This window comes from Fukomys damarensis, unplaced genomic scaffold, assembly GCF_012274545.1.
Source record: "Fukomys damarensis isolate Sample0158 unplaced genomic scaffold, DMR_v1.0_HiC HiC_scaffold_15, whole genome shotgun sequence".
Taxonomy (NCBI): domain Eukaryota; kingdom Metazoa; phylum Chordata; class Mammalia; order Rodentia; family Bathyergidae; genus Fukomys; species Fukomys damarensis.
In genome coordinates, this window is record NW_022900927.1 from 56,844,398 (window position 1) to 56,870,420 (window position 26,023).

At 42.9% G+C, this 26,023-nt stretch overlaps 1 protein-coding gene across 3 annotated transcripts in view; it reads right to left on the reverse strand.

Moving 5' to 3' along the window:
- Positions 1-25,207, reverse strand: part of Ccdc38 (coiled-coil domain containing 38) — a 54,350-nt gene extending 29,143 nt beyond the window's left edge. For 2 of the 3 annotated variants that reach the window (XM_010629172.3, XM_010629174.1), the window contains exons 1-4: positions 25,034-25,207; positions 17,294-17,347; positions 6,502-6,602; positions 5,333-5,498 (exon numbers count right to left, since the gene is read on the reverse strand). In XM_010629172.3, the coding sequence (XP_010627474.1) occupies positions 5,333-5,498; positions 6,502-6,602; positions 17,294-17,333 (307 nt within the window). In that variant the 5' untranslated portion in view covers positions 17,334-17,347; positions 25,034-25,207. Of the gene's footprint in view, positions 1-5,332; positions 5,499-6,501; positions 6,603-17,293; positions 17,348-20,066; positions 20,095-25,033 lie in introns of those variants that run through there. The other variant, XM_010629173.3, reaches the window with a different exon arrangement.
- Between the last annotated feature and the right edge of the window lie 816 nt (positions 25,208-26,023).

The following is a 26,023-nucleotide window of genomic DNA, read 5'->3' on the forward strand; positions in this document are numbered from 1 at the left end:
TTCCAAGAGGAAACGAAGAATCTCCGCTCCTCTCTTCCTCCCTCAGCTGTAATCCTAGCCGGGTCCCAGACACAGGATGTTCCTTCAACAGAAAATTCAGGGAAAAGCACCAAACTTGAAAAGTGAGTGAGAATTCAGACCTCTGAGGTTGTAAACCACGGAAATATAGGAATGGCTCATTATCAAAGCATAACTTAGCCTACGCAGCTATATCACGCTCTTTCATAATGGTATTGGGAGAAGGAGATGAGGCAATAGATTACAGAGCCCAGTAACTTCTTAATAGTGATTAGCCATACTGCTTACATAACACCGTTAGAATGAGTAATCATTTCGTTACTTAAGGTCAGAAATGATGGCGACAATGATTACCAGACTCATTGATCAATGTTCTGTGGGAGGTAACAGATGACAAACTTCGGAGTGAGAGAAGTTGATTTGAATTCTTAGAGAGTTTGGGTGATTCAACCTCCCCAGTCACTTCCATCAGACCACAAAGAGGTGGCAGAAATATCTCAAAAGCATTTTGTTGAGGATTAAGCAAAACGTATGTCAAAGTCATCAACACTTGGCCCATAGTGCCTTTTAGTACCTCTCAAAATTGTATACTTTGGAATCACCACCATTCATGACAGTAGAGTCACCCAGTGGAACCCATGTACCTGTCACCTATGCCAACATTAACTGTATTTTGCCAGTCTCATCTCTTGCCAGGCCTCCTTGATCATTCTCTCACTGGGATATTTTAAAGAAAATAAAAACACGTGGGTCATTTAAGCACTTTGGTATGTAACTCTCACTTTTAAGACAACTAACAAATCCTTAGTGTGCTCACCCAGCCAGCCTGCCCTAAATCTTCCCCTGTTGTAAAAATTAAAATCTGGGCTGGGCGTGGTGGCACACTCCTGTAATCCCAGAACTTGGGAGGCTGAGGCAGGAGGATCTCTGTGAGTTCGAGACCAGCCTGGGCTACATAGTGAGTTCCAGGTCAGTCTCAACTACACAGTGAGACCCTGTCTAAAAAAACAAAACAAAACAAAACAATTAAAAGCTGAAGATCAGTTTGGTTGGCAGGGCTCCTAGCATCTCCTTCTCATCTGTCACAGCCACCCTTACTTCTGTGATCTCTTCCCACATGCCATTCATCTGTGCAAAAAGTAGGCCAGGTTCCCTGTAGATTTTCCTATATACGAGTCCAGCATGTTTGCATTCTCATGATTTAGCACAGTCTTCAGTCTGTCATATTTACTTGATTAGATTCAGGTGTAATTCAAACATCTTTAACAGAAGGATGCAAGTGCTTGCTTTAGCTTTCAGTGGGTCGCTTATGATAGGCCAGCCCAATGGAAAATAAAGTTCACCCCCTACTTGCGTGTTATCAAATTACCAAATATTAGTTCTGGCTACTGTAACATGGCACTGGCGGGTGGCATAGAGGGAATTTTATTTTTCTGTCCTAGTAAGACTCGCTGTAGTGGGTTTCCTGTTTGGGCTGTGCTAGATCTCAGGCAGATATTTCCACCAAGACTCAAATAATCAGGCCTCCCCCAAAGTGATAGTGTTCCTTGCGTCAGGGCCCCTCCACCGCTCACTGGGAAGGGAAAGGGCAGGCTGGAAGAGCTGGGTCTATGCAGACGGCCGAGACCATCTGTTCAGAGCGGGTGCCTCTGATAGCAAACCAAGGTAGGGCTGCAGCCACGCAGAGATGGAGCTGACACTTCTGTCACGCAGGCAAATGGATTTGTCCACGGCGGTTGCCTGTGTACTTTCTTTCTTTCTTTCTTTGTTTTCCTCATTGAGTTTATTGGCGCATTCTAGGTAGACAGTACAGTTCCATTCATCACTGGGATCCTGCACCTTCACATGACAGGTCTTGGTTCTCATTTTTTCCCCTTGTCCCTGCCCTCCCTTCACCCCCTCCTCCCCTCCCCCTTTACAAACACTTCATTTCCATTTCTTCATTTTCTCATATTTTTTTCTTTTCTGTGTACTTTCTTTGATGATGACCTAGCTGTTTGTCTCTACTCCATGCAGAAAAACTAAAATAACTTAGGGTCCCAAGGCGGGGTCCTGGCTTCTTTTACTCTAGTCTAGGATTGTTTTCAACCACAGTGCAGGCAAAGAATAGGAGACCGAGGGACAGGAGCTGTGGTCATATAGCTCCTCATCGGCAGTACAGTCCCAGGGCGATGTCTTCAAGTGAAAATGTCTAGATTGTCTGGTATCCATGGGCGCCAGAGCGCAATTTGCCCTGGAGACTGCCAAACAATTTGACCAGCTCCTTTTCAAGAGTCTGTCTTATGACAGTAATCACCTCCCCCTTTTTTTAACATAGATCTTGTTTATTAGAAAATGAACAAACAATGTAAGATAGACATAACTTACAAGAAAATCTGCAATAGTAAAATGGTACCCAGAACTTCTCCTCAGTATATATATATATATTTTTCTCATGCAATTTATTGGTATATTTTAGGTATATAGTACAGTCACATTCATCATTGGGATCTGTACCTTTACATGGCAGGTCTTGGTTCTCATTTTTTCCCCTTATCCCTGCACTTCCTTCAACCCCTCCTCCCTTCCCTATTTACAAATACTTTATTTCCATTTTTTCATTTTATTTTTTTTCTTTTCCCTTATTACCTTTCTCCTACCCTTCCCACTTCCCCTACACCTTTAGCCTTTTTCTTCCTATTTCACATTGTCAATTATATCATTAGGATCTTATGTACCATTAAAATTTTTCACACCAGAGAAACTGTTTGGTATTTACACATGTGCGACTTGTTTATTTCACTTAGGAGTATATCCTCAATATGTATCCATTTTCCTATGAATGACTCTAATTTCTCATTCTTTATGGCCGAGTAGTATTCCATTTATAGAAAAACCACATCTTCTTTATCCAGTCTCCAACTGATGGGCAAATGGGCTGTTTTCAAGTTTTAGCTATTACAAACTGTACTTCTATAAACACAGATGTGCATATATCACTGCGATATGATTCTTTTAATTCTTTTAGAAAGATACCCAGCAGAGGGATGGCTGGGTCAAATGGAATCTCTAGTCCCAGCTTTTTGAGGCATCTCCATATTGATTTCCATAGTAGTTGCACCAGTCTGCACTGCCACCAACAATGGAGAAGGTTCCTTTCTCCCCACAATCCTGCCAAAATTTGTTATTGTTTGATTTCTTGATAGCAGCCATTCTTTGTGGGGTGGAATCTCAGTGTTGTTTTCATCTGCATCTCTTGAATGACCAGTGATGTGGAACATTTCTTCATATATTTACTTGATGCTTTTACTTCTTTGTCTGTGAAATGTCTGTTCATTTCAGATGCCCATTTTTGAATCGGGTCTTTATATTTGGGGGGGATGATTTTTTTAGTCCTTTATATATTCTAGATAAGAGTCCTTTGTCTGAGGAGCAGCTGGTAAAATTTTTTTCCCACATTGTAGGTTGTCTTTTAGTTCTGTTGATGGTTTGTTTTGCAGTGCAGAAGGTTTTTAATAAGATGAGATTCCAGTTGTTGATTCTTTGTGTTAGTTCCTGTGCTACTGAGGATTTGTTCATAAAGTCTTTTCCTATGCCAATGTCTTCAAGAGTTCTGCCTAACTTATCTTCCAGAAAGTTTAGTATTTCTGTTTTGATATTTAGATCTTTAATCCCTTGGATTTTAGTTTAGTGCATGGTGAAAGATAAGGGTCTAGTTTTAATCTTTGGCAGGTTGAAATCCAGTTTTTCCAACACCATTTATTAAAGAGGCTATCTTGCCTCCGGTGAGGATGGTCGGCTCTTTTGTCAAAGATGAGGTAGCTGAGTACATCCGCAGTGTTTTTGTATCTTCCAATCTATCCTCAGGTCTGTTTCTTTGCCAGTACCATGCTGTTTTTATCACAGTGATTTTGTCATATAGTTTCAAATTCTCCTCAATGTATTTTTGAGCAGATGCAGCTAGTTTATCCATGTCAAGATTTTTAAAAAAATAAATTGTATTTCATTTTATGCAAAACAACTTTCTATGAAAGCTTATAAGCTGGAAGAGTTTATTTTAAATGTAGAAAAGGTTAACAGATGCTTTGTGGAGTTATAAAACCAGGCAATTGCTCTTAAGACCCCAGTAACATCAGGTCTTTGGCAAAGCTGTTCTTTCTGGTGACCTCAGAACTGCTGGAGTGGAAAGGATTTTTGAAGTCAGCTTCTTTGTGTAGAACTCTTTCCTAAACCTCATACTCTTGGTGATCGTGGGTTAACCCTTCTGCAGAGGTGATCTCTGATACTTAGGGTTGAGCCTAGACACACACTGGATATTGGCATTATTTGTTACAGCCTATATATTTTTTTCAACTATATATGCACCTCTAAGATCTTTGAAATCACTTTAGATGGCTCCTTTTTCTACATTAATTGTTGAAATCCAACTTTTCATTCTAAATGGTTGACTTGTTCTCTGGAGATTATTTTTTTTCTTTTATTTTGAGACAAGGTCTCATCTAGCCGGCCTTGAACTTTTTGTGATCCTCCTGCCTCAGCCTCCCAAGTGCCATGATTACAGGTGTGCACTTGGCTTCCCCCCCAACCCCATAATTTTGGAGAGTACATGGGCTTTGAGAAACAGAGGAAAGAAACAGTTTAAATTATCACAGCAAATCCAGGACACTTGAGATATGTTTGTCCATCCTTTCTTCCTTTTAAAGTTTTTAATTCAAAAAATAAAAAAATCCATTTTGGGGAAAGATTTTATGACTGTTAGACTCAGCAAGTCACTTTAACTTCATTAGCATCAGACTTTCTATCTTATTTATACGTACTTCTTGATCAAAGTAGGAAATTCTTGGACAGTTTTGATAACCAGATTGCTATTTTCCATAGAGCAATGGTTGCTGTCTTGTAGTATTTTAACATGTTGCCTTCTAAAATCATTAAAACCAGGCATGTTTTTGCAATAACAAGCAAGGTTATTTAATTGTATTAGCTCCCTGATTCTAGAGCTATGAGTTCTATGAACAATAAAGGCTTCTCCATCCAGAAAAAGTTTCTGTATTTCTACATCTAAAACTGGGCCTGAATGTCCAGAGCCCTTATCTTTTTCTTTGGTCCACCACTGCCAGCCTTAATACTGTTTAGTAATGATCGTCTTCTCGAGAGCCTTTTTTGGAAACGTAGGTTTTCGTATTTAAAATAGACTTTCTCTTGACTCTCAACCTTCATTTGCAAACACTTCCCCCACCACCGTAAGATGGAATAGTTTCTGTTTTTTCTCACCTTCAGAAAAGGCCCCAAACCCAAAATCAAAAGGGTCCTTAAACAAAAAGCAGTGTCAACTTACTTTCTGTTAATTTCAGAATGAGCATCGGGTCCAGCCCCAGTTTTTCGAAGGAGACACCTGCTGTGTCAGAGTGGAAAGCTATTTGGCTCAGGTGTGAGCGGCTCTTCATTTGGGATGACAAAGTGGTCTTCTGGTGGACTTTCATGCTACGGTTCAAAAGTTTTTCCTGCGCAAGTGGAAAAGTTCAATAAAAAAAAAAAAAAAAAAAAAAAAAAAAAAAAAAATTAACCTTTATTAAACTGTAGCCCACAAACCTGGTAATGTCTTTCTGGCTTTATTTTCACAATTTTGTCCTGCCCCAAAGACAGGGAAAATATGGAGATTCCAAGGTGTGGCTTTATAGAATGGAAAACTTGAGAGTAAATGGACCTCCACAGTCGGGGGTGTGTGTGTGTGTGTGTGTGTGTGTGTGTGTGTGTGTGTGTATGTCTACTGCATGTGCTTCTGATTTCATTTGCATTTTCTCAGTTTAATTTTGGGTTAAATTCAACAGAGCTACACAACGCGTGCAAGCAGCCATCACACAGTGGCATTTGTAGAGATTTTCTCCATTCTACGCGGGGTGACGAGGGTCCTCCACTCAACCTCTACCTCTGGGAGGAAACAGTGAATTTCGTGAAATGGGAACCAGGTCATGCAGGCTGCGATCGTACAGTGAGGGAGACTAACACTGCACGACCTGTAGGAGGGTTCGTCTCATTGCTAACCGAGCTGCATACAAAATACTTCTAAAATAATTCTCAGTCATTCCACTTTGTCGCAGTAGTTCATCAACTCTGAGGAGCCATTTATTGTAAGAATATTATTACTTGATGCATGGCTGCTGATGTATGGCGCCCCATCTATGTAAGCTAGATCCAATTTTAGAAATAAAAAAACGTGGCTGTTAGAGCCAGCGAAGTAGGGTACTTGGTAATTGTCACACTGGGTGGTGAGTGGCTTATCTGTCTCCGCCACTGGGTGGCGACCTTTGCAGTTCCTGCTGTGCGCTAGAGGTCGCTGTGATCTCTCTTTGCGTTCACGCTGTCTCTCCCAGAGCGGCGTGTAGCCACACACCACCTGTGTCAACACCCAAGACCGTGTCATAATCCATAAAATCTCATGAGAGCCGTGAATAAGAGGCCATGATTATAACATTAACTGTTGTAATCCTTTTTATAAAGCCTTACCTTTTTCTTTGCTGCCAATTCATTTTCTTTGTAAAGAAAGAGATCTTGGAAAAAGATCTTATAAGGGTTGTCCTTTTTGGTCGAGTCATCCTTTACATTATCTGCAAGAAAGAAAGACTATTTTTCCTCCATTGGCCAGAAGGACAAAGCCCTCCCCAGCTGGGGAAGAGTGTCTAGGATACAGGGGTCGCTGAGAAGGGAGGACCCAGACAGCCTTTGCCTCCCCAGCTGGGATTGGAGATGCAGGTCTTGGATCTGTTGGACCAGAGCCACTGCAATTGGCTTTCCCAAAGCACTAAGTACAGTGTTTGGTGCTTCATGGGTGAATGAGGTGATAAAATACAGAGGCCTTTATGAGAATAACGGATTCTTTTCTGAGATATGAAGATATAACTTCTCATCACTACAAATGTACCAAGCAGGGATCTTTACATCCCCACTTCTGCAGCAGTGCACAGCCACCGCCCTAGGGGGAGCCTCCGTCCAAACCAGAGAGTCTTGAAAAAGAAAGCTGATGACATTAACAAGTGCTGGTGAGGATGTGGAGAAAGTGGACCTTCTGATACAACTGGAGCCACTTTGGAACTCAATCTGGTGGCTTCTTAAAAAGTTGAACACAGGCTTGCCATAGACCTCAGCAATTCTACTGTGAGGTATATACCCCAAGAAAAGAAGACACCATCTACCGAAAAACTTATGCATGAATGTTTAGTATTATTTATAACAGCCAAAGGATAAAAAGGAAATAATTGGTGTATCCATCAACCGATGAATGATAAACAAAATGTTGTGCAGTAAGTCAGTTTTGTTCATTAGTCCAACACAGTGAGTCTTATATACTTTTGACACAAATATACATTGTACATCCCTTTGCACTTTCTAGCAGTCCCCTCCACACCACCACTGTTTTTTCTCTTGCTTCTGGACATTCTGGGCTCTGATTGACCACTGTAATATCATACGCTATCACACTGTGTAGTAAGCACAGAGCAGCAGAACTGTGCCAATGTTTGACAGACATATGAGCTACTTCTGTAATTTATTCACATCTACAAATATTTGTAATGTGAGGGTCATTACTATCTGTGCAAGTCTGAGACTCAAATATTTGTAAGTTGAGGACTCACTGTATATCTATTCAGTGGAATATTATGCAGTCATGAAAGGAAGAAGTACGGAATTGTATAGACCACAACATGGAAATATTCTGTTAAATGAAAGAAGCTAGCAACAAAGGGCCACATAGGATGGGATAGGGTAGGATAAGATAGGATAGGATAGGGTTCCATTTGTGTGAAATGACCAGAGTGGGCACATCCATGAAGACAGGAGTTTAGTGAGTGCTCCGGGCTGGAAAGGAACAGGGACAAGAGGGTATAGGGCTTCTTTCTGAAGTGATGAAAATGTTCTAAAACCAACTGAGGTGATGGTAGTATGAGGTGATGTATCTGTGAATACACCTAACACCATGGACTTGTACACTTAATTAAAAAAAGGCCAGCTATTAATAAAAGAGTGACACATGACTTGTATTTTTGTGTAGATATTTTGTTTTTATTCATTAAATCTGAAATGCTAAAAAGTCCTTCTTTCTCTTACTAATTTATTTCTTGTTTTCTAGTGTTTAGGGGGTGTGGTAGTGGGGAGAAAACCCTTTAAAAACCAATAGCTAAGGCCAGGAATCCTGGGAAATACACCTGGAGACACATTCCCCACCCTGCGCCCACATCCTCATCTACCTCCACCTCACAGAAAAGGCTCCAGGCCTTCTGAGCAAGCAGGGGCTGGTGAAGAAACTCTGGTTCTGGCTCTGGATCACTAGAATCGCCGTGGCTTCACTCCCGGAGATTCTGCTGTAAGTGACCAAGCCAGTGTCCGCATTGGAATATTTTAGCTGTGCATGGTGAAGCACGCCTGTAATCCCAGCTCTCTAGGAGGCTGAGGCAGGAGGTTTGCAAGTTTGTGTTCAGCTAGGGCAACTTAGCAAGACCCCGTCTCAAAATAAAAAATAAATTTAAAAAAGGAGCTAGAGATGTAGCTCAGTACAAAGGCCCTGCATTTGATCCTCAGTATTACAAAAAATTGGAATATGGTGAGAGTCCCCTGCCTCACGTGGCTGTAAGGTGGGACCAAGAGTAAGAATTAATGGACTGGCGCTCGAAGGCTGCCCAATAAGTGGCCATTTGCCCAAGGATTCAGCTGGGGAAATGGGAGCCGCCAGGAGTATAGAAGAAAAAAATATATATATGTTGTTTGTTTGATTTGGTGGGCCATGGGTTTATGGGAGAAAAAGTTACAAAGTAAAAAGTAACAAGAGAGTAAAGTGTCTCCAGGGTCTCATCGGAGGATGTGACCAACTTGTTGAGTGATTCCGTGGTTTGTTAGGGGAGGGAAATCATTAGATCCGGCTGATGGAGCACTGACCGGGTGGGGCGCTCTCCCGCTAGTCGGGGTCAGAGCTGGCAGGAGCAGAAGCACACACTGTTAGCCCCTGAGCCCGTGAGGCTCAGGCATCCATGCCTTCTGGTAAATGGAACAGAGGCAGTTGAGGGCGTCTCCAAACAGCAGGGCTCGAGGACAGTAGGACGGTGGGGGAGACTGGCTAACACAGCCGGCAGCCGAGGTTGAGGACCAAAGGGACATGGGGCTGGACGGCTCTGATGCTCAATTTTGTGTGGTAACTTGGCCGGCCCAAAGGGTGCCTTCATTGAACACAGCTTCCCCATGTGTCTGTGAGGGCATTTCTGGATGTGAAGGGCATGTGAACCGGTCAACGTAGGAAAGTCAACCTCCCTCCCCAGGGTGGGTGGGCATCACACAAGTAGAGGAAAATGCCAAGGAAGGAAGAACTCACCCCTTCTTCTCCACCTCCCTGAGCTGGGACTTCTCATTTCATCTTCTCTTGCCCCTGCACTGGCAGACATCATGGCTCCCCGGGTAATGGGGCCTTTGATTCGGACTGAATTATGCAGCCGGCTCTCCTGGACTCTAGCTTACAGATGGCTGACTGTGGGACTCAGTCTCCATAACCATGTGAGCCGACTTCCCATAGTAAACCTCATTCCTATTGGTTCTGTTTTTTTCTGGAGAACATTGCCTAAAACTGTGATTCTGCCAGAGTCCAGGGACCTGTGCTCTCCTTGACCACTCCCAGGCCAGACACGGGCCCCAGACATCCCAGAGTGGGCCAGGCATGTCCTCCTCGGGCAGACCACACACTTCTGCCCCTACCAGTTCTCCCTTACCTAAGAGAATCCATATAAACTTAGACTCCATCCCACCCCAGGTGCTAAAAGTCTTTACTTCCTGTGTTAAAATCTCCACCAACCAAATGTAAGTGTCCCAGAACTGACAGTAAGATATTGTTCTCCCTTCATGTCCAAATCCAAGTTCATTTCAGTTATAGAGCAATAGAAAGGGAGCTAAATTTCTTTTTTTTTTAATTAAATTGAATTTATTGGTACATTCTAGATAGACAGTACAGTTACATTCATTACTGGGATCTTGTACCTTTACATGGCAGGTCTTGGTTCTCATTTTTTCCCCTTGTCCCTGCCCTCCGTTCACCCACTCCTCCCCTCCCCACCTTCGAACACTTTAATTCCATTTTTACATTTACTCATACTTTTTTCCTTTTCCCTTGTTCCCCTTTCCCTTTCCGTCTCACTGTCCCTATACCTTTGGTCCTTTTCTTCCTATTTCACATTGCTAATTGTCCCGTTAGGATCTTGAGTAGTATTTTAGTTTTTTACACCAGAGAAACTATTCAGTATTTGCATATGTGTGACTTATTTATTTCACTTAGGAGTATATCCTCAAAATGTACCCATTTACCTATGAATGAATCAACTTTCTCATTCTTTATGGCTAAGTAGTATTCCATTTTATAGAAAAACCACATCTTCATCCAGTTTCCAACTGATGGGCAGATGGGCTGTTTCCAAGTTTTAGCTATTACAAACTGTGCCACTATAAACACGGGTGTGCATATATCACTGTGGTATGATTCTTTTAATTCTTTTGGAAAGATACCCAGCAGAGGGATGGCTGGGTCAAATGAAACCTCTAATCCTAGTTCTTTGAGGTGTCTTCATATTGACTTCCATAGTAGTTGCACCAGTCTGCACTCCCACCAACAATGGAGAAGGGTTCCTTTCTCCCCACATCTTGCCAACATTTGTTATTGTGTGATTTCTTGATAGCAGCCATTCTTTGTGAGGTGAGGTGAAATCTCAGTGTTGTTTTCATCTGTATCTCTTGAATGACCAGTGATGTGGAACATTTTTTCATATATTTACTTGCTGCTTTTATTTCTTTGTCTGAGAAATGTCTGTTCATTTCAGATGCCCATTTTTGAATTGGGTCTTTATATTTGAGGGGGCTGGTTGTTTTGAATTCTTTATATATTCTAGATAAGAGTCCTTTGTCTGAGGAGCAGCTGGTAAAAAGTTTTTCCCACATTGTAGGTAGCCTCTCAGTTCTGTTGATGGTTTCTTTTGTGGTGCAGAAGCTTTTTAATAAAATGAGATCCCAGTTGTTGATTCTTTGTGCTAGTTCCCGTGCTACTGAGGATTTGTTCATTAAGTCTTTTCCTATGCCAATGTCTTCTAGAGTTCTGCCTAACTTATCTTCAGGCAAGTTTAGTGTTTTTGTTTTTATATTTAGATCTTTAATCCACTTTGATTTTAATTTAGTGCATGGTGACAGATAAAGGTCTAGTTTTAATCTTTGGTGTGTTGAGATCCGGTTTTTCCAACACCATTTATTAAAGAGGCTATCTTGCCTCCAGTGGGGACTATTAGCTCCTTTATCAAAGATGAGGTAGCTGGGTACATCTGGAGTTGTTTTTGTGTCTTCCAATCTGTTCCACTGGTCCTCAGGTCTGTTTCTTTGCCAGTACCATGCTGTTTTTATCACAGTGGTTTTGTAGTATAGTTTCAAATTGGGAATTGTTATTTCCGCTGCCTTGTGTCTGTTGCCTAGGATGGCTTTTGCTATTCTAGGTCTCTTATGGTTCTAAATGAATTTTGGATTCTTCTTTCTAGTTCTGTGAAGTATAGTGTTGGGATTTTGATTGGTATTGCATTGAATCTGTATAGCAGTTTTGGTAGTATGGCCATTTTCACTATGTTGATTCTTCCTACCCAGGAGCAGGGGACATCTTTCCATTTTCTTATATCCTCCTCGATCTCTTTTTTCAGAGTGCTGTGGTTTTCAGTGGAGAGGTCTTTTGCTTCTTTTGTTAGGTTGATTCCCAGATACTTCATTTTTTTGGGTGCTATTGTGAAAGGAATTATTTCCCTAATTTCTCATTCAGTGAGTCTGTTATTTGTTTACAAGAAGGCTATTGATTTTTAGGTGTTGCCCTTGTATCCAGCTACTCTGCTAAAAGTGTCTATTAAGTCAAGAAGTTTTTTGGTGGAATTTTTTGGGTTTTCAATGTAGAGTATCAGATCATCAGCAAATAATGACAATTTAACTTCTTCCTTTCCTATCTTTATTGCTTTAATTTCTTTCTCTTGTCTAATTGCTATGGCTAATGTTTCCAGAACTATATCGAAGAGGGGTGGTGATAGTGGGCATCCTTGTCTTGTTCCTGATTTTAACATGAAGGTTTTCAGTTTTTGGTCATTGAATATGATATTGGCTTTTCATAGATAGCCTTTATTAAGTTGAGATATAGACCATCTATTCCAATTTTTTGCAGAGTTTTTATCATGAATGGGTGTTGAATTTTGTCAAATGCTTTTCTCATCTATTGATAGGATCATGTGGTTCTTGTCCTTGACTTTGTTAATATAGTGTATTATATTTATTGATTTACATATGTTGAACCATCCTTGCATCCCTGGAATAAATCCGACTTGGTCAGGATGTATGATCTTGATGATCCTTTGTATTCTGTTTGCTAAGGAATTAAGGATTTTTGCATCTATATTCATTAAGGAGATTGGCCTGTAGTTCTCTTTTTTAGTTACATCTTTCCCAGGTTTGGGAATCAAAGTGATATTTGCTTCTGGGAATGAATTTGGAAGTATTGCTTCCCTTTCAATTTCATTGAAAAGTCTGAAGAGTATTGGCAGTAGATCTTCCCTAAATGTCTTGTAAAATTCAGCAGTGAATCCATCAGGACCTGGGCTTTTCTTTGTTGGTAAGTTTTTAATTACATTTTCAATTTCACTGAATGTAATTGGGGTGTTTAAAATGTTTTTATCTTCTTTGTTCAACTTTGGCAATTCATAAGTATCTAAAAATCTGTCCATTTCTTCTGCGTTTTCCGTTTTATTGGAGTATAGGTTCTCAAAGTAGGTATTAATGATCCTCTGGATTTGTTTTGGACCTGTTGTGACTTCACCTTTTTCATTCCTGATTGCATGGATCTGAGCCTTTTCTTTCCTTTTTTTGATAAGATTAGCTAAGGGTTTGTCAATTTTATTTATTCTTTCAAAAAACCAGCTTTTTGTTTCATTTATTTTTTGTATCATTTTCTTAGTTTCCATTGCATTGATTTCTGCTCGGATCTTTATAATTTCCTCTCTTGTTTGAGCTTTGTGTTTTTCTTGCTCTTGTTTTTCTAGGCGTCTAAGTTTCATCATTAGGTTGTTTATTTGAGCCCGCTCTGTTTTCCTAGCAGGGGCATTCACGCTATGAATTTCTCATGCTCCCTTAGTGTTTTTGAGAGACCTCTCTTTTCATGGTCACTGTCTGCGATCCTATCTTCTTTATCTGAGATTCTATCTTTGCAATCTTTTATTCTGTTGTGTACACTTTCAATAGAGTTTTTAATCTCCTGGATATCTGTTTGAACCTGTTTAATGGATTCCATTTCTTTCCTATGTTGGATGTTCATTGTTTCCATTTCTTTCTTATTCTGGGCCTTCATGGTTTCTATTATGTTCCTAAGGTCATCTATCTTTTTTGTCAGTTTCTGTTCTGGAGTCTCAAATCTTGTCTTTCATTTTGCTCACCATCTCCGTGGTTATCTGGGAAATTATTTCTGTTTTGAATTTTTCTAGAGCTTGATTGATCAGTTTTGTTACTTCCTGTGCTGTGAGTTCTGAGTGTCCCGGAGGTTCACTATCAGTTTTCATCCTCCTTTGTCCTACTGTTTGCCATTGGTGAACTGGAAGTCTGTCTTTGTGTCTTGCTTAAGTGTTTTCTCATTTTATTTTTGCTCTTGGGTTGCCCTTGATTCTATCTCTGGGTCATAAAATCTTCCTGATATCATTGCGTCCCAGCCTTTGATTCTCTAATGACTTTTAGGCATTCTCATTTTTATAGTTGAGAAAACAACTCATCAAATCAATCCCTATCCTTTATCCCAATTGATACAATCAAGAACACAATAGGATCAGTCACCACCCTTTACAGCCCCCCATGCCTCTGTAGATTGCGTCCAAGGACTGGCTCAATACTGGATCTAAGAGCAGGGTGGGGGGAGGTGCTCAGTGGAGCCCATGCGGCTACCCTCCTGGAGCTGGGTCAGAGCCAATCAGAGGTGTGTGCTGGAAAAAGGTGTGGCCCCAGAGCAGGCCTGTAGATAGGGCGGCCACACAGCAGAGAGGGCTCTGGGTCCAAGCTGGGGCCATGTCTCGAATGAAACTCTCAGGGAGCTAAACTTCTTAGCACCAAGTGCATTAGTTTCCTACGGCTGCTGCAATAAGATACTACAAAACTAGTGTCTTTGTATTCGTCCACTTTCTGTTATTCTAACAAAATCCCTGAGGTTGGGTAACCCTAAGTCCAGGATGATCTCCTCCTAAGATGTTTAATTGGATTTTTATCTACAAAGACTCCTCACCCTTTTTTCCAAATATGGTCATATTCACAGGCCCCAGTGGTTAGAACCTGATGGCTGATCATCTGTGGAGTCCACCACTCAACCACCTCACCAAGCAAGCTCACTACAAGCACTAGCCTCCGGCTAATCTTCTCCCTATGTTAGCTTTCTACTTACATGAAACTCGGGCTGCCATTACAAATTACCTCAAGCAGGTGGCTTAAAACAAGAGAAGTTCATTCCCTGACAGTTCTGGAGGCCAGAGATCCAAAATCAAGGCGTTGGTCATGCAAGGCTCTTTGGAGGCTCTGAGAGAGAATTTAGTGCATGACTTTCAGCTTCAGGAGTCTTCCAGCCATTCCTGGGATTCCTTGGGTTACAGACGCATAGCTCCAATCTCAGCCTCCATCCTCACCCTTCTGAGCCTCAGACCTCCTCTCTGTTCTCGTAGAAGGATTCCAGCTGTTTGGTTTAAGGTGTACTCGAAATTCAAGGTGACTTCATGCCAAGGTCTTTACCTTAATTACTTCTGCAAAGATCTCCTTTCTAAATAAATTCACATTTTCCTCCGGATGGATGTATCTTAGGGGGTGCCTTCAACCTCTTCACTATCCCAGAACCCCACTGTGCACCAGATTCTACCATTGGCCACAGCCTCCTGCCTCTCCAGTCTCATTCTGTTGCTCTTGAACCAGCTGACCCTGGGCCTGGCCTCTCTCCAGTACCCCACTTTGGCAATAAGGGATCTTCTGAGTTCCCCAAGTCAGATTCTATTTACTGAACCCTGACTACTCTAGGCCCCCCACATTTCACCACCAATACAATTGCAAATCCATGCCATTACTAATTCCCCGTCTTGGGTGGAGACTTTCTCTTCCCTGCCTCAGTCTATCAGTTTCCTTGGGCTGCTGTAACTAATCAGCCAGACTCAAGAGGCTTAAAATTTAGTCTCTTATCCTTGTGGATCTCAGAAGTCTGGAATAAGACTAATAAAATCATGATGTTGGCAGGGCTGTCTTCCTCTGGAGGCCACAGGAGAGATTTTCTCTTCTGGACTCCAGGGGCTGCCCATATCCCTTGGCTTGTGGCCCCTTCCTTCACCCTCAAGTGTACCACCCAGCCTCTATTTCCATTATCATGGCTCTTTCTCTGTCCCAGGCCCTCCTGCCTCTCCCTCAGGCAAACCATCAGGTCCCTCAGACCACCAGATCCGTTGGACCTACCAGATAGGCCAGATTCCCACCTCCAGGCTCTTAATTTAACGGCCTTTGCAGAGTCCATCCTGACATGGAAGGTAAGCCTGACAGGGTTCGGAGTGGACATGTTTGGGAGGGACATTGTTCTGTCACACTCACACAGCCTCACTCCTTTCTTAGCCTTGCCCCTTACTGGCACTCTTGGCTGGTTCTAATTCTTGCATCCATTTACGCAAGAAACAACTATGAAGACTGTACTGTGTGCCAGACATTGTTGTAGGCACTGATAACACACTGTAAACAAACAAAGATGCCTGTTCTTGGGGACCTTATATTGACGTGAGGTGTGTGTGTGTTTGTGTGTGTGGGTGTATCTTGGTAACAGACAATAACAAATAAATATAGTAGGTAATGTTATAATATGATATAAGGTAACAAAGTTCTGTGGGAAAAATAAAGCAGAAGACAGAGGGGCTGGGGTCAGCAATTTTAAGTGGAGTGGTGGGATGGACCCCATTCGGGGAGTTTAGGGATTTACCACGTGGATATCTGGGGAAGAGCAGTCCCGGCTGTGGCAATAGTCAGTGTAAAGGCCCTGGGGTAGGACCGGTGTGTGTTCAAGAGAGAGAAAAGAGGGCCCTGTGGCTGGAATGGAGTGAACAAGGGGGACAGTCAAGAGGCAGCCTGCAGTGTCCACGCACAGTCTGGAGTCTGTTAGACACTGACTCAGTAAAATGGAGAACCACCGGAGGGCTTTGACCAGAGAAGTGCTGTGTCCTTCCACCTCCTACTGCGTAGGTAGCTGAGAATTAACTCAGAGTCAGGGAATCAGGGTTGGAACCAGAGCACTTCAGTAAGAGCTGCTTGCAGTAAGAGCTCTGCACACAGAGAAGAAGAAGAGGTGGAGGAAAGTACTTTGGTTCTAGGTGTGCTTGAAAGCCACAGCCAGCAGAGTACCCTAGGGGGCTGCATGTGGGGCCTTTTCCTCTGGCTCCCATTTCTCCTGCTCTCTCTCCCTCCTTCCCTCCTCCCCTTCCCTCCCTATTTCCCTCCTTTTGTCCCTTCCTTCCCTCCTTCTTTCCTTTCCTTTCTTCTTTGGTCCCTTCCTTCCTTTCTTTGTTCTGTCTGAATAAAATAAATAGCCCTATCGTGTTTAAGGCACACTGTTGTTGCACATTTTCTGTGATTTGCATATAAACATATGAATACTAAGTACAGAGAGCCCCAAACTGTCCTCCAAAGCAAAAGTTTATCAACCACCGTCATTTGGGGTTATCCAGTTGTTATAGCTTTGGCAAATTCATAAGTAAAAACAAAATTATTTCTTGTATATTAACAAAATTTTAATTTGTTGTATCTTTATAAAGAATGAGGAGGGGAAGGAAAAAAGGGTGGTAGAAGGGAAGAAGGCAGATTTTGATAAAGTTTAGCTATTCATGTCCTTCATTGTGACAAATAATTGAACTGTCTTGAGACACTGTAGCAATCTAGTTTAAATATGACAACTTCATGTACTACTGATTTGAAACTTAATTAAAATTAAATAGAAGAGGGCCGGGGATTTAGCTCAGTGGTTCTGGCGCCTGCTTTGCAAGCACAAGGACCCGAGTTCGATCCCTGGTAACAACAACAACAACAACAACAACAACAACAACAACAACAACAACAAACTAAATAGAAGAGCAGAATCTTCTCTGCAGGTAGTTTATAAAGTCTTTGTGCCTCATATTTATGGTGGAGCATTTTGCTCCTTTGCTGTCTGAATCCCCTCAGTACTGGGCACAAAGCAAGAACTCGAGCACTGATTTCTTCTTACCTTCAAAATTCACTGGAGCCTGCAAAAACTGTGATGACATCTTGTCTCCTGGCCCTGACCAAAGAAAAGGAAACACATTTTAAGGAATTCTGTAAACATTGCCTAAAGAAGTTAAATTCAAAGCCTTTCTGGCTTTCCAAAGCAGTGTAAACACGAACTCATTGACCCAGCAATTCTAATTCTAGGAACTTATTTAAAAAAAGAGACATGAAGGACAATGTTTTTCAGTGTCACTTAATAAACAGGGAGTTGATTAAATAACTATGGTATACCCATTAGATAGATTGCCATGTGGCCCCTTAAAATGATGCTGTTGTCACTATTTGTCTGTCTACCATATATTATAAGTTTAAAAAGCAACTGTTTTGAGGGTAGGAGAAGTGTGGATAAAAAATGGATTAAAAAAATGAAGAGTTGTTTAAAAAGGTGTTCATCAAACATTAATAGCTACTTCTGATTTGTCACAATCTCTCCTTTCATTCTGGTCAGCTGTGGAGTTAGGATTAGATGAATGAGATACTCATTTTAGCTGTAAAACTTGAGGAATTACTGAAACAGAACAACTTATTTACCAAGATAAATAACATGCAAATGTACTAATTTTTAAATTTCAAGTTAATTCAGTGTGATAACTGCTGCAATTTGGACATCAAATCTCTCCCATTGGTCCCTGTGTTAAAGGCTTGGTCTTCAAGGGAGTGCTACTGAGAAGTGGGGAACCCTTAGAGGGTGGGGCCTGGTGGGAGGCTTTTAGGTTATTGGGGCTTCCCTAGAAGGAGACTATAGAACCTGTTCTCTTCCACTTCCTTGCTTTTTTCTTTCTGGCTAAGAGGTGAGCAGTTTTGCCTGACTCCCACCATAATGAGTTGTTCCACCATGGGCTAGAAGCAATGGAGCCAGCTGATCCTGCCCTGCAACCTCCAAAACCATGAGCCAAAATAGAACTTTTTCTTTTACTTGACTATTTCAGATATTTTCTTACAGTGACAGAAGACTGGCTCATAAAACAAAATGTCAAATTAAAGCAAGACTTAAAGGAAAAGAAGTTCTTCCTGCCCTTGAGCAGTCCCTTCCCAATCACCTGCCCTTCCCTGTAGCTGTAACTCCTTGTTCTGGTACAGACAAAATTGGCAACTATGTCCTGCAAACAAAGTTTATGACATCTTGTTCTCACAAGATTCACAAGGTTCTGTCTTCTTTCAAGGCTAAGTTACGAGGTTGTCACTGCATGATGAATTGTTGTGTTTGCTTTTGTCTCACTTCTGTAACCTCACTTGAACACTCACCCCTCACCCCTAGTTTCATGCCACTAGAATGACCATTCCCTTAGCCACAGGTATAAACCTGGAACCTTTCCTTTGTTCTGGGCTCAACCTTAGGATGTGAGTCTATTGGGCTGCTGTCTACCTAAAATAAACATTCTCCTGCATCACCTGGTGGTCTCTCTTGTCTCCTAAAATCCCACAACAAAATGATATTGACTTTTGTCAAATAAAGTATCAAAATTTTGATTACAGAGAGGATTTGACTGCACTTGTGTGATCCTCAGAGTCAGGGCCTCCCTTACCTCACCCTGATTCTGGCCCACAGATCTCTGTCTGTCTCTGTCTCCCCAGTACTGAGAATTTAGCCCAGGGCCTCAAACCACACATACTCAACTAGTGACATCCCTGCCCCTTTTTTTCTTTTTCTTTTTACCCTCCCTCCTTATCCCTAACCCTCTCCCTTCCTCCTTCCTCCTCCCTTCTGCTTGCTTTCTCTTTCTTTCTTTCTTTTCCTTCCTTCCTTCGGGTCTCACTCCATGCATAGCCCAAGTTGGCCTTAAACTTCTGCCTCAGGCTTCCAAGTAGATTACAGACCTGCACCACCACAACAAGTTAGAGCTTGTCATTATTTAAAATTCTGACATTTTGTTCATCTTAGATTTATTTGTCGCATTAATTTTCATTTTCTGGAATACTAAATTAAAACATTGCTTATTATGATTACTGAATTTTTGCTTCTCCATTAATTTTTTTCCCTGAGGCAAGTATTATAGACAGCCAAGTTAGGTAGAAATATTATAGGCAGTCAAACAAGGCTAGGCCCTCAGAGAAGTCAGTGCAGAAGATAAGATCACATTACAACTGTGACTGGCAGTGAAGGCCAGGCCTTAAGGTAAAGATGGAATTCCTATATACCTCTTTGAGGGAGAAGCAATATGCTAGGATTAGTATTACCTGATCCAATAAGTCTAGATAGACATCAGTCATTGGGTGGGTGACCAGGACCTCCTGACTCATCTTTTCCAAAAAGGCCCTTGCTCTTTCCATGCTGTGTTACTTGCTTCCCCATGGAATTGATGTTACCTATGGGGCTATGCTTGTAACCCTATTGGCTGGTCACCATGTTGTCCTAGGTTATAGTCATCTCATGATTTTGCTCCACAAAGCTTCCTCTATAAAGTGGGCTAACTGGAAACTCACTCAGGTCCTGCCTGTCGCTCTCAGGAATGATATCTTTCCCCCTCAATAAACATTTTCTACTCTTCACCTTCACTGTTCCTCAGAATTCACTTTTCAGTCTTGGGTACCTGAATATGGCGTATCAGACATCTAAAAGATTGGAGTTATATTATTTTTCTCTATATTATTTGGAGATCCTACATCACCCCCCCCAGTTCTTATCTGATTTATCACTCAGATTTCTCAAAGAGCTTCTGTGACTTCTGTAAAGAATTTTTTTTGTTGTTGTTGTTGTTTTGAGACGGTCTCACTATGTACTTGAGACTGACCTGGAACTCACTATGGAGTCCCGGCTGGTCTTGAACTCACAGCGATCCTCCTGCTGCAGCCTCCCAAACGCAGGGATTACAGGTCTGTGCCACCATGCCTGGCTTCTATGTGAAGAATTATAAAGAAATATGCATTTGAGGGAAAAAAGACTCAGGAGTTTAGATAAAAAGGTGCTCCCATGACAGGAACAAAGGAACAAGGCATCGTATTTTAGGTTGGCTGTTTAAATGTATTCTTCAGTAAGCCAACTGCTGATAACAGTTGGCTCTGATTCCATCTTCCTAGAACACCATAGAATGCGTGAATGGAATCATCAGTCTCTGAACATCATTGTATTTCCACTTGCATCTGTCTTCCAATTGAATAATGAAGGGTTGGTGAAGAACAAAAGAGATGAAAAGAAGACATCATCTTCAGAGTTGGCACAGCCTCAGTGACTAAGAGCATGGAATCTCCTAATGTCCTGTAGAAATCACACTTCAATTCCCTTGGCTTTAAAAAGGGGGTGGCAGGAAGAGTGTAGATGAGTTAGCATGTCCAGCCTTTGGGCATCATTTGAAGCATCGTAAGTGCCACATAAGGCGAGGCGTGTAGAAAAATACATTCTAAGGAGGGAAGATGCTGGGAGTGTCTGGGAAACAGTAAGGACACAAGCGGAAGGTGAGCACAATGAACAGAGGGGACTTTGACAAATGAGAACAGACAAAAGAACAAGTTTTAGTCTACTCAGGCTTGGTAGGCCATTTGCCGTTTACTCAGTGAAATGGAGAACCATTCAGTGAATCACTGTTAAGCTGAGGAGAGACGATAAAAGGGTGTGAGGGTGGCTGTCTTAGTCACTTTCTTTGCTGCTGGGACAAAAATACCTGACACCCACAACCTAAAGGAGGAGAGGTTTATTTTGGCTCACAGTTTCATAGGTTTCAGTCCACAGTTGGCCTGGCTCAGATGCAGAAATGGCGCAGCAGAAGGGCCTGCCACAAAGGAAAGCTGCTCACATCATGGAGGCCAGGAAGCAGAGAGCGAAGGAAGAGCAAGGAGGAAGATAAACTCTTCCGGGTCACACCCCTGGTGACCTGCCTCCAGTCAGGCCCCACCTCCTAGAAGTACATTTTAGTAGTTGCTAAATTCACTCCTACATTAGACCACTATGAGTACAGCAATCTGACGATCCAGTTACCTTTCATACACATGAGGCTTTTGGGGGACATTCCGGATCTACACCATAACAATTGCACAGGGAGATCCGGTAGGAGGCTACTGGAAGACAAGAGATAATGGGGTCCCTTTGGGATAGAAGAGCTGGAGAGAAGTGGTCTGATTCTAGAGAGATCCTCAAAGCAGAGCCTGTAGGGTTGGGTGATAGATTGGGTGAGGAGTATGAAATAAAGAGCCGAGGCAGACAGGATTAAGTTGCCTTCAATGGAGAGAGAAAATGTGAGGAAGGGGACAGTTGGGAGGATCAGAGGTTCAGTTTGGAGCACAGTAGACATCCAGGGGCCATGGATGTGACATACACCATTCCTCCAAATGGATGATTTAACGGATTCTTGCTTTCTTCAGACATTTATGCAATTACTAAGTTGGGTCTTTTGATGAATGGCAGCGGAACGGCACCGTGGAAAGACTTTGGCTTTGGGCAACAGGCAGGTTTGACCCCTTTCTCTGACTTCACCAGCACTTTCTCTCAGGTCAGCAGTTGAAACTCGGTGCCCTTCAGACTCTGTTTTCACCAAGTACAGCTCTTTATGCCTTTTGTGTGATGCGTTGCGATTTCCAAACACAGATAATGCAGCAAAACGTGCATGGAGCAGCCATGGTCGCTCATTTTTCCTTCCAACTAGATACTGCCCAGATCTGTCTTCTTTCTGGTCCCCTCTACCTTGTGAATAACCACCAGCATTGAAGAAAGAATAGGGGCGTAACTGAAAACTCACTTTCCTGAGACACCCTGAGCCAAAACTCTAGAAGTTTTGTTACTGGAGAGGAAAACAAAAAAAAATCCTAATTAGTCCATGTTTCCAGCACATAATGTTTATAGTCCTTGTGTGGAGTTGTAGCTTGAACAGACATCTTCATTCCTTCTTCATCTCCTCGCCCTGCCTTCTTCCCACCGCCATCTCTCCATCCCCTCCCCATTAGAGAAAGATCTATCTCCTGACTTCCTGTTACCTTGCTCTTTATTTATAATTGGGGTTTCTCAGAGAAGATAAACCACAGGATATTTAACTTGTGTGTCTGATTTCTTTCCCTTAGCATTATTCTGTCTTCCCTTTGATGGCCAAGTCAAGGAGCAGAATTTTAACACTCCAGGCTAGGGTAGTGGGGAAAGAGGATTGATAATAACTGGAGCTTGTTTTTGTTTTTCCGTATGGAGGACTGAACTCAAGAGTCTTCACAATGAGCTACACCCCCAGCCCTTTTTCGTATTTTATACTTTGAGACATGGTCTCACTCGGTCTCTAAAAATTGTCCAGGCTGGGCTCCAACTTGTAACCCTCCTGCCTCAGCCTTCCAGAGTGCTGGGATTACAGGCTGCACTGCCACTCCCAGCTAAGATTGAGGTTTTATAATGTCCAATCCCGAAGTTCAAGAATGACCTTAAATAAAAATTACCAATAGCACTGTCTACCAGATACTATCAGACACTGTTTGTGTTTGGTTTTCACAGCAACCCTTTCTACAGCCCAGTGAAACGGACTTCCAGGTTCTCTCCACGTGGGACAGGAAGCCATGTGCCTCTCCCCTCCCCCAGAAGGGTCTTGACAGGTTCCTTTGGATCCAGAGCCTTTCACTTCTTCTCCACCTGCTCCAGCCGCCACTTTGAACAGACACTGGGAGGAGGGGCTGTGAGCGGTGCTCTTGCGTGGTGTGGAGATGCCAGAGCTGGTTTTTGTTTGCTGGAAAGCTAGGAGCCGCTGGGTTCTTGGCCTGCTCAATGGCTGCCTCTCTTGTTAGGTCAGAACTTGAGCACAAGCTTATCTTGACCCCTACGGCACTGCTGGCATCAGGCTTGCAGTTTCGGGTGGACTGTTCCATGGACTCTCCCTTTTGCAAACTGAAAAAACCAGCCAGGGCTCAAACGGAAGGAAGAGTAAGGGAAGGGAGTTTGCAGATGCAAACCTGAGGTGGAGTGAAAAGTCTCTGGTAAACTACGAAGTGTTAGAGATGCTTTTGTCTCTTTTCTTCTGGTACTGGAGATTGAAGGCAATCTTTTTTTTTTTTTTAATTCATTTATTTTTCAGTTTTAAGATAGGGTCAGGCTAAGTCATTAATCTTTGCTGGCTGGGCTTGAACTTGCAATCTTTCTGCCTCAGCCTCCCAGAGGGTTAGGAATACAGGTGTGCACCATGGTGCCTGACCAAGATGCTGATTATTACTAAGGAACAATTTATCGCCCTTGCCCCTCTGTTACTATCAAAAGTAACCAAGGAGGAAAGAAATACCTCTGGTCCTTCCTGCTTCTGCAATCCTCTTGTTTGCAAATGCGTTTCAGATATTAAGAATCTTGGCCATGGATCAAATACACTCAGTTTACCCACAGACATAAAACACCCACATACTAAAAAAAAGTATCATTTCTTTAGACTTGACAAGAACCTGTAATTACAGTACATGGTCTGTACTCTGATGTTAGGAAAGAAACTAGCATTACTGGTTCAAATCCAACCCATATCATAATTGACCAGCAGAAAAAATAGGATTAAAATAAACGACCACTACTATTGCTACTTAGTACTACTAGTACCTATTACTGTACTCATTTAGAGATAGGCACGGGGCCAAGTGATTTACATTTTATTTAAAGGCCAAACAAACCAGCAAGTAGAAACAATTATTCCTCACAATGAGGACAAGAAAACCAAGGCTTGGGGAAATTGCAGGTGAATTTTATGGGATGAGGCAGCTCATACGTAATGGAAGTAGGAACATGACAAGTTTCCTGATTAAAGCCCTTCCATTTATGTATGATTTTTAACCCATCCATCCTTTACTTACACAGTACTTGTGTAAGTCTGCAGATGTGCCTATAATTGCAAAATGTCTTTATAAAATCTTAATATTCCTCACGTTTCTCCTTCTGATATATATGTACATATATCCACTCTTCTAAAAACTATGTATACGCACACACACCTGTTTGTGATTTTGCACCTGAGCTGCTAGTAACGTTTGGCTTTTTTTTTTTTTTCTGTTTTGAGTCTTTTGGACTCACATTGTGCATTTAATTCTTTTCCATTTCCCCCCTTTACCTATCTTCTCTGTTTTATAGGCTGTCGTATGATGCTAAAGTATATTTTTTCTAAATGTGTTCACTTGTAGGTGTTTGTCCTCTGTTGCTAGTTTTGAAATAACGCCAAATTAACTTGATTTTCTAGTTTGTGCTTTGCAAGTTTCGTCTGCGTTTCCGTCCTTATCTGTCTTTTTTTTCATCAGTTCATGTTTGCAGTCCGTGTTTACCTTCCTCGGGTGGCGCTGGTCCGCGTCCCTAACACATCTTCATCCCTTTTGGTCCCCTTTCCCTCTTCTCCTCTCCCTCCAGCTCTTGATCCCCTTCCATTTGAGAAAGACCTATGTTCCCATCTCCTACTATGCTCTATCTTTCATTTTGCTCTTTATTTATAGTTTGGGTTTCTCACAGAAGATAACCGTGCGAAGATAAACCAAGCGTGTGTGTCTCATTTACTCTGTTTCACTTTCGGTGCTCGTTTGCATGGTGGTCTTTGCGGGCAGGGAAGCTGCCTCTGCTGTCTTTGTCTGAGACCCAGGACCCGACACAGAGCGCCTAGTGAAAATGTGCTGTGCAAAGCAAATGAAGTAAGCAAGAACCAGAACCGGCCCCATCGCGAGGGCTGGACGGACGGCCGGGCTTTCGCCGACTGTGTCCCCGTGGGATCGTCAGGGCCTCCAACCCCCGGCTGCGGCCGCAGAGGCTGGGCGGCCCCTCGGCTGCCACCCACTTTACCTCCGCGAGTTCGGGCCCAGGAGCCCTTTGCTCCGACCTCTCCTTTAGGAAGGCGCTGAGGAGAAAGTGCGCAGAGGCGCTGCGTCCTCTGAGTCTGGCTCTACCCGGCCCCGCCCCTGGTCCCCTTCATCTTGGGGACAGTCCGGAGCGCATCCCCAGCCGACCCGGCCAACCGAAAAGTGTGGAATCTCATCCCGCTCGGCGCGCGGACCCCAGCGCCTCTGCCCCAGCCCCATCCCCGCAGGTCTGTCCGCTACTGCGGCTCCATCCCGGGTCTGCCCTCTGGGGTTCGTCTCCACCCCAGCCGTGCTGCCCCCTCAGGACAGAGGTCAGAGGACAGAGGTCCTTTCTTCCCAAGTTTTAAACATTTATAATTTTTATTAGTTCATGTTTACAGCACGCAGTGATTACACCCGTCACGGGGAGTGGGCACGTGTACAAAACACACCCTTGTTCCTTTTATTTCCCCTTTCCCTCCCTCCATCTCTTGATCCTCCTTCCCATTTGAGGAAGATCTAACTCGGTTTCCTATTATCTTTTTATTTTGCGCTTTATTTATACTTTGCCTTTCGCATAGAAGAGAAATCATGTTTAAGCTTGCGTGTCTCAGTTACCGCACTTAATTTCGTGGTCTCACCGCGCATACGTTTTCCTACAAGGAACTCAAGGGTATCCTTCTTTCTGGCACAGTAGTATTCCACAGTCTACAAAGCACACATGTTCTTTCCCCCTAAGTCTGCCCCACCTCGTTTCTACTCCTGGCTGTCCGGGCCTCCCACCGCACCCCACCCGTGCCCTCGGCCACCGCCTGCCGTGACCCTCCCCGGCTCGTCCCGCCTGGATCTCTCCGGGCGATGGAGCTCTTGCTTTCCTTTTCGGATGGAAAGGGCACCGTCTCTCCCTCGTTTACCCAGAAGGTGACGCCAGGGGGCGGTGCCACCCGGCGGACTCCTCCCGGCCCCACCGGCGGGTCCTCCTACGGTCGCCGTC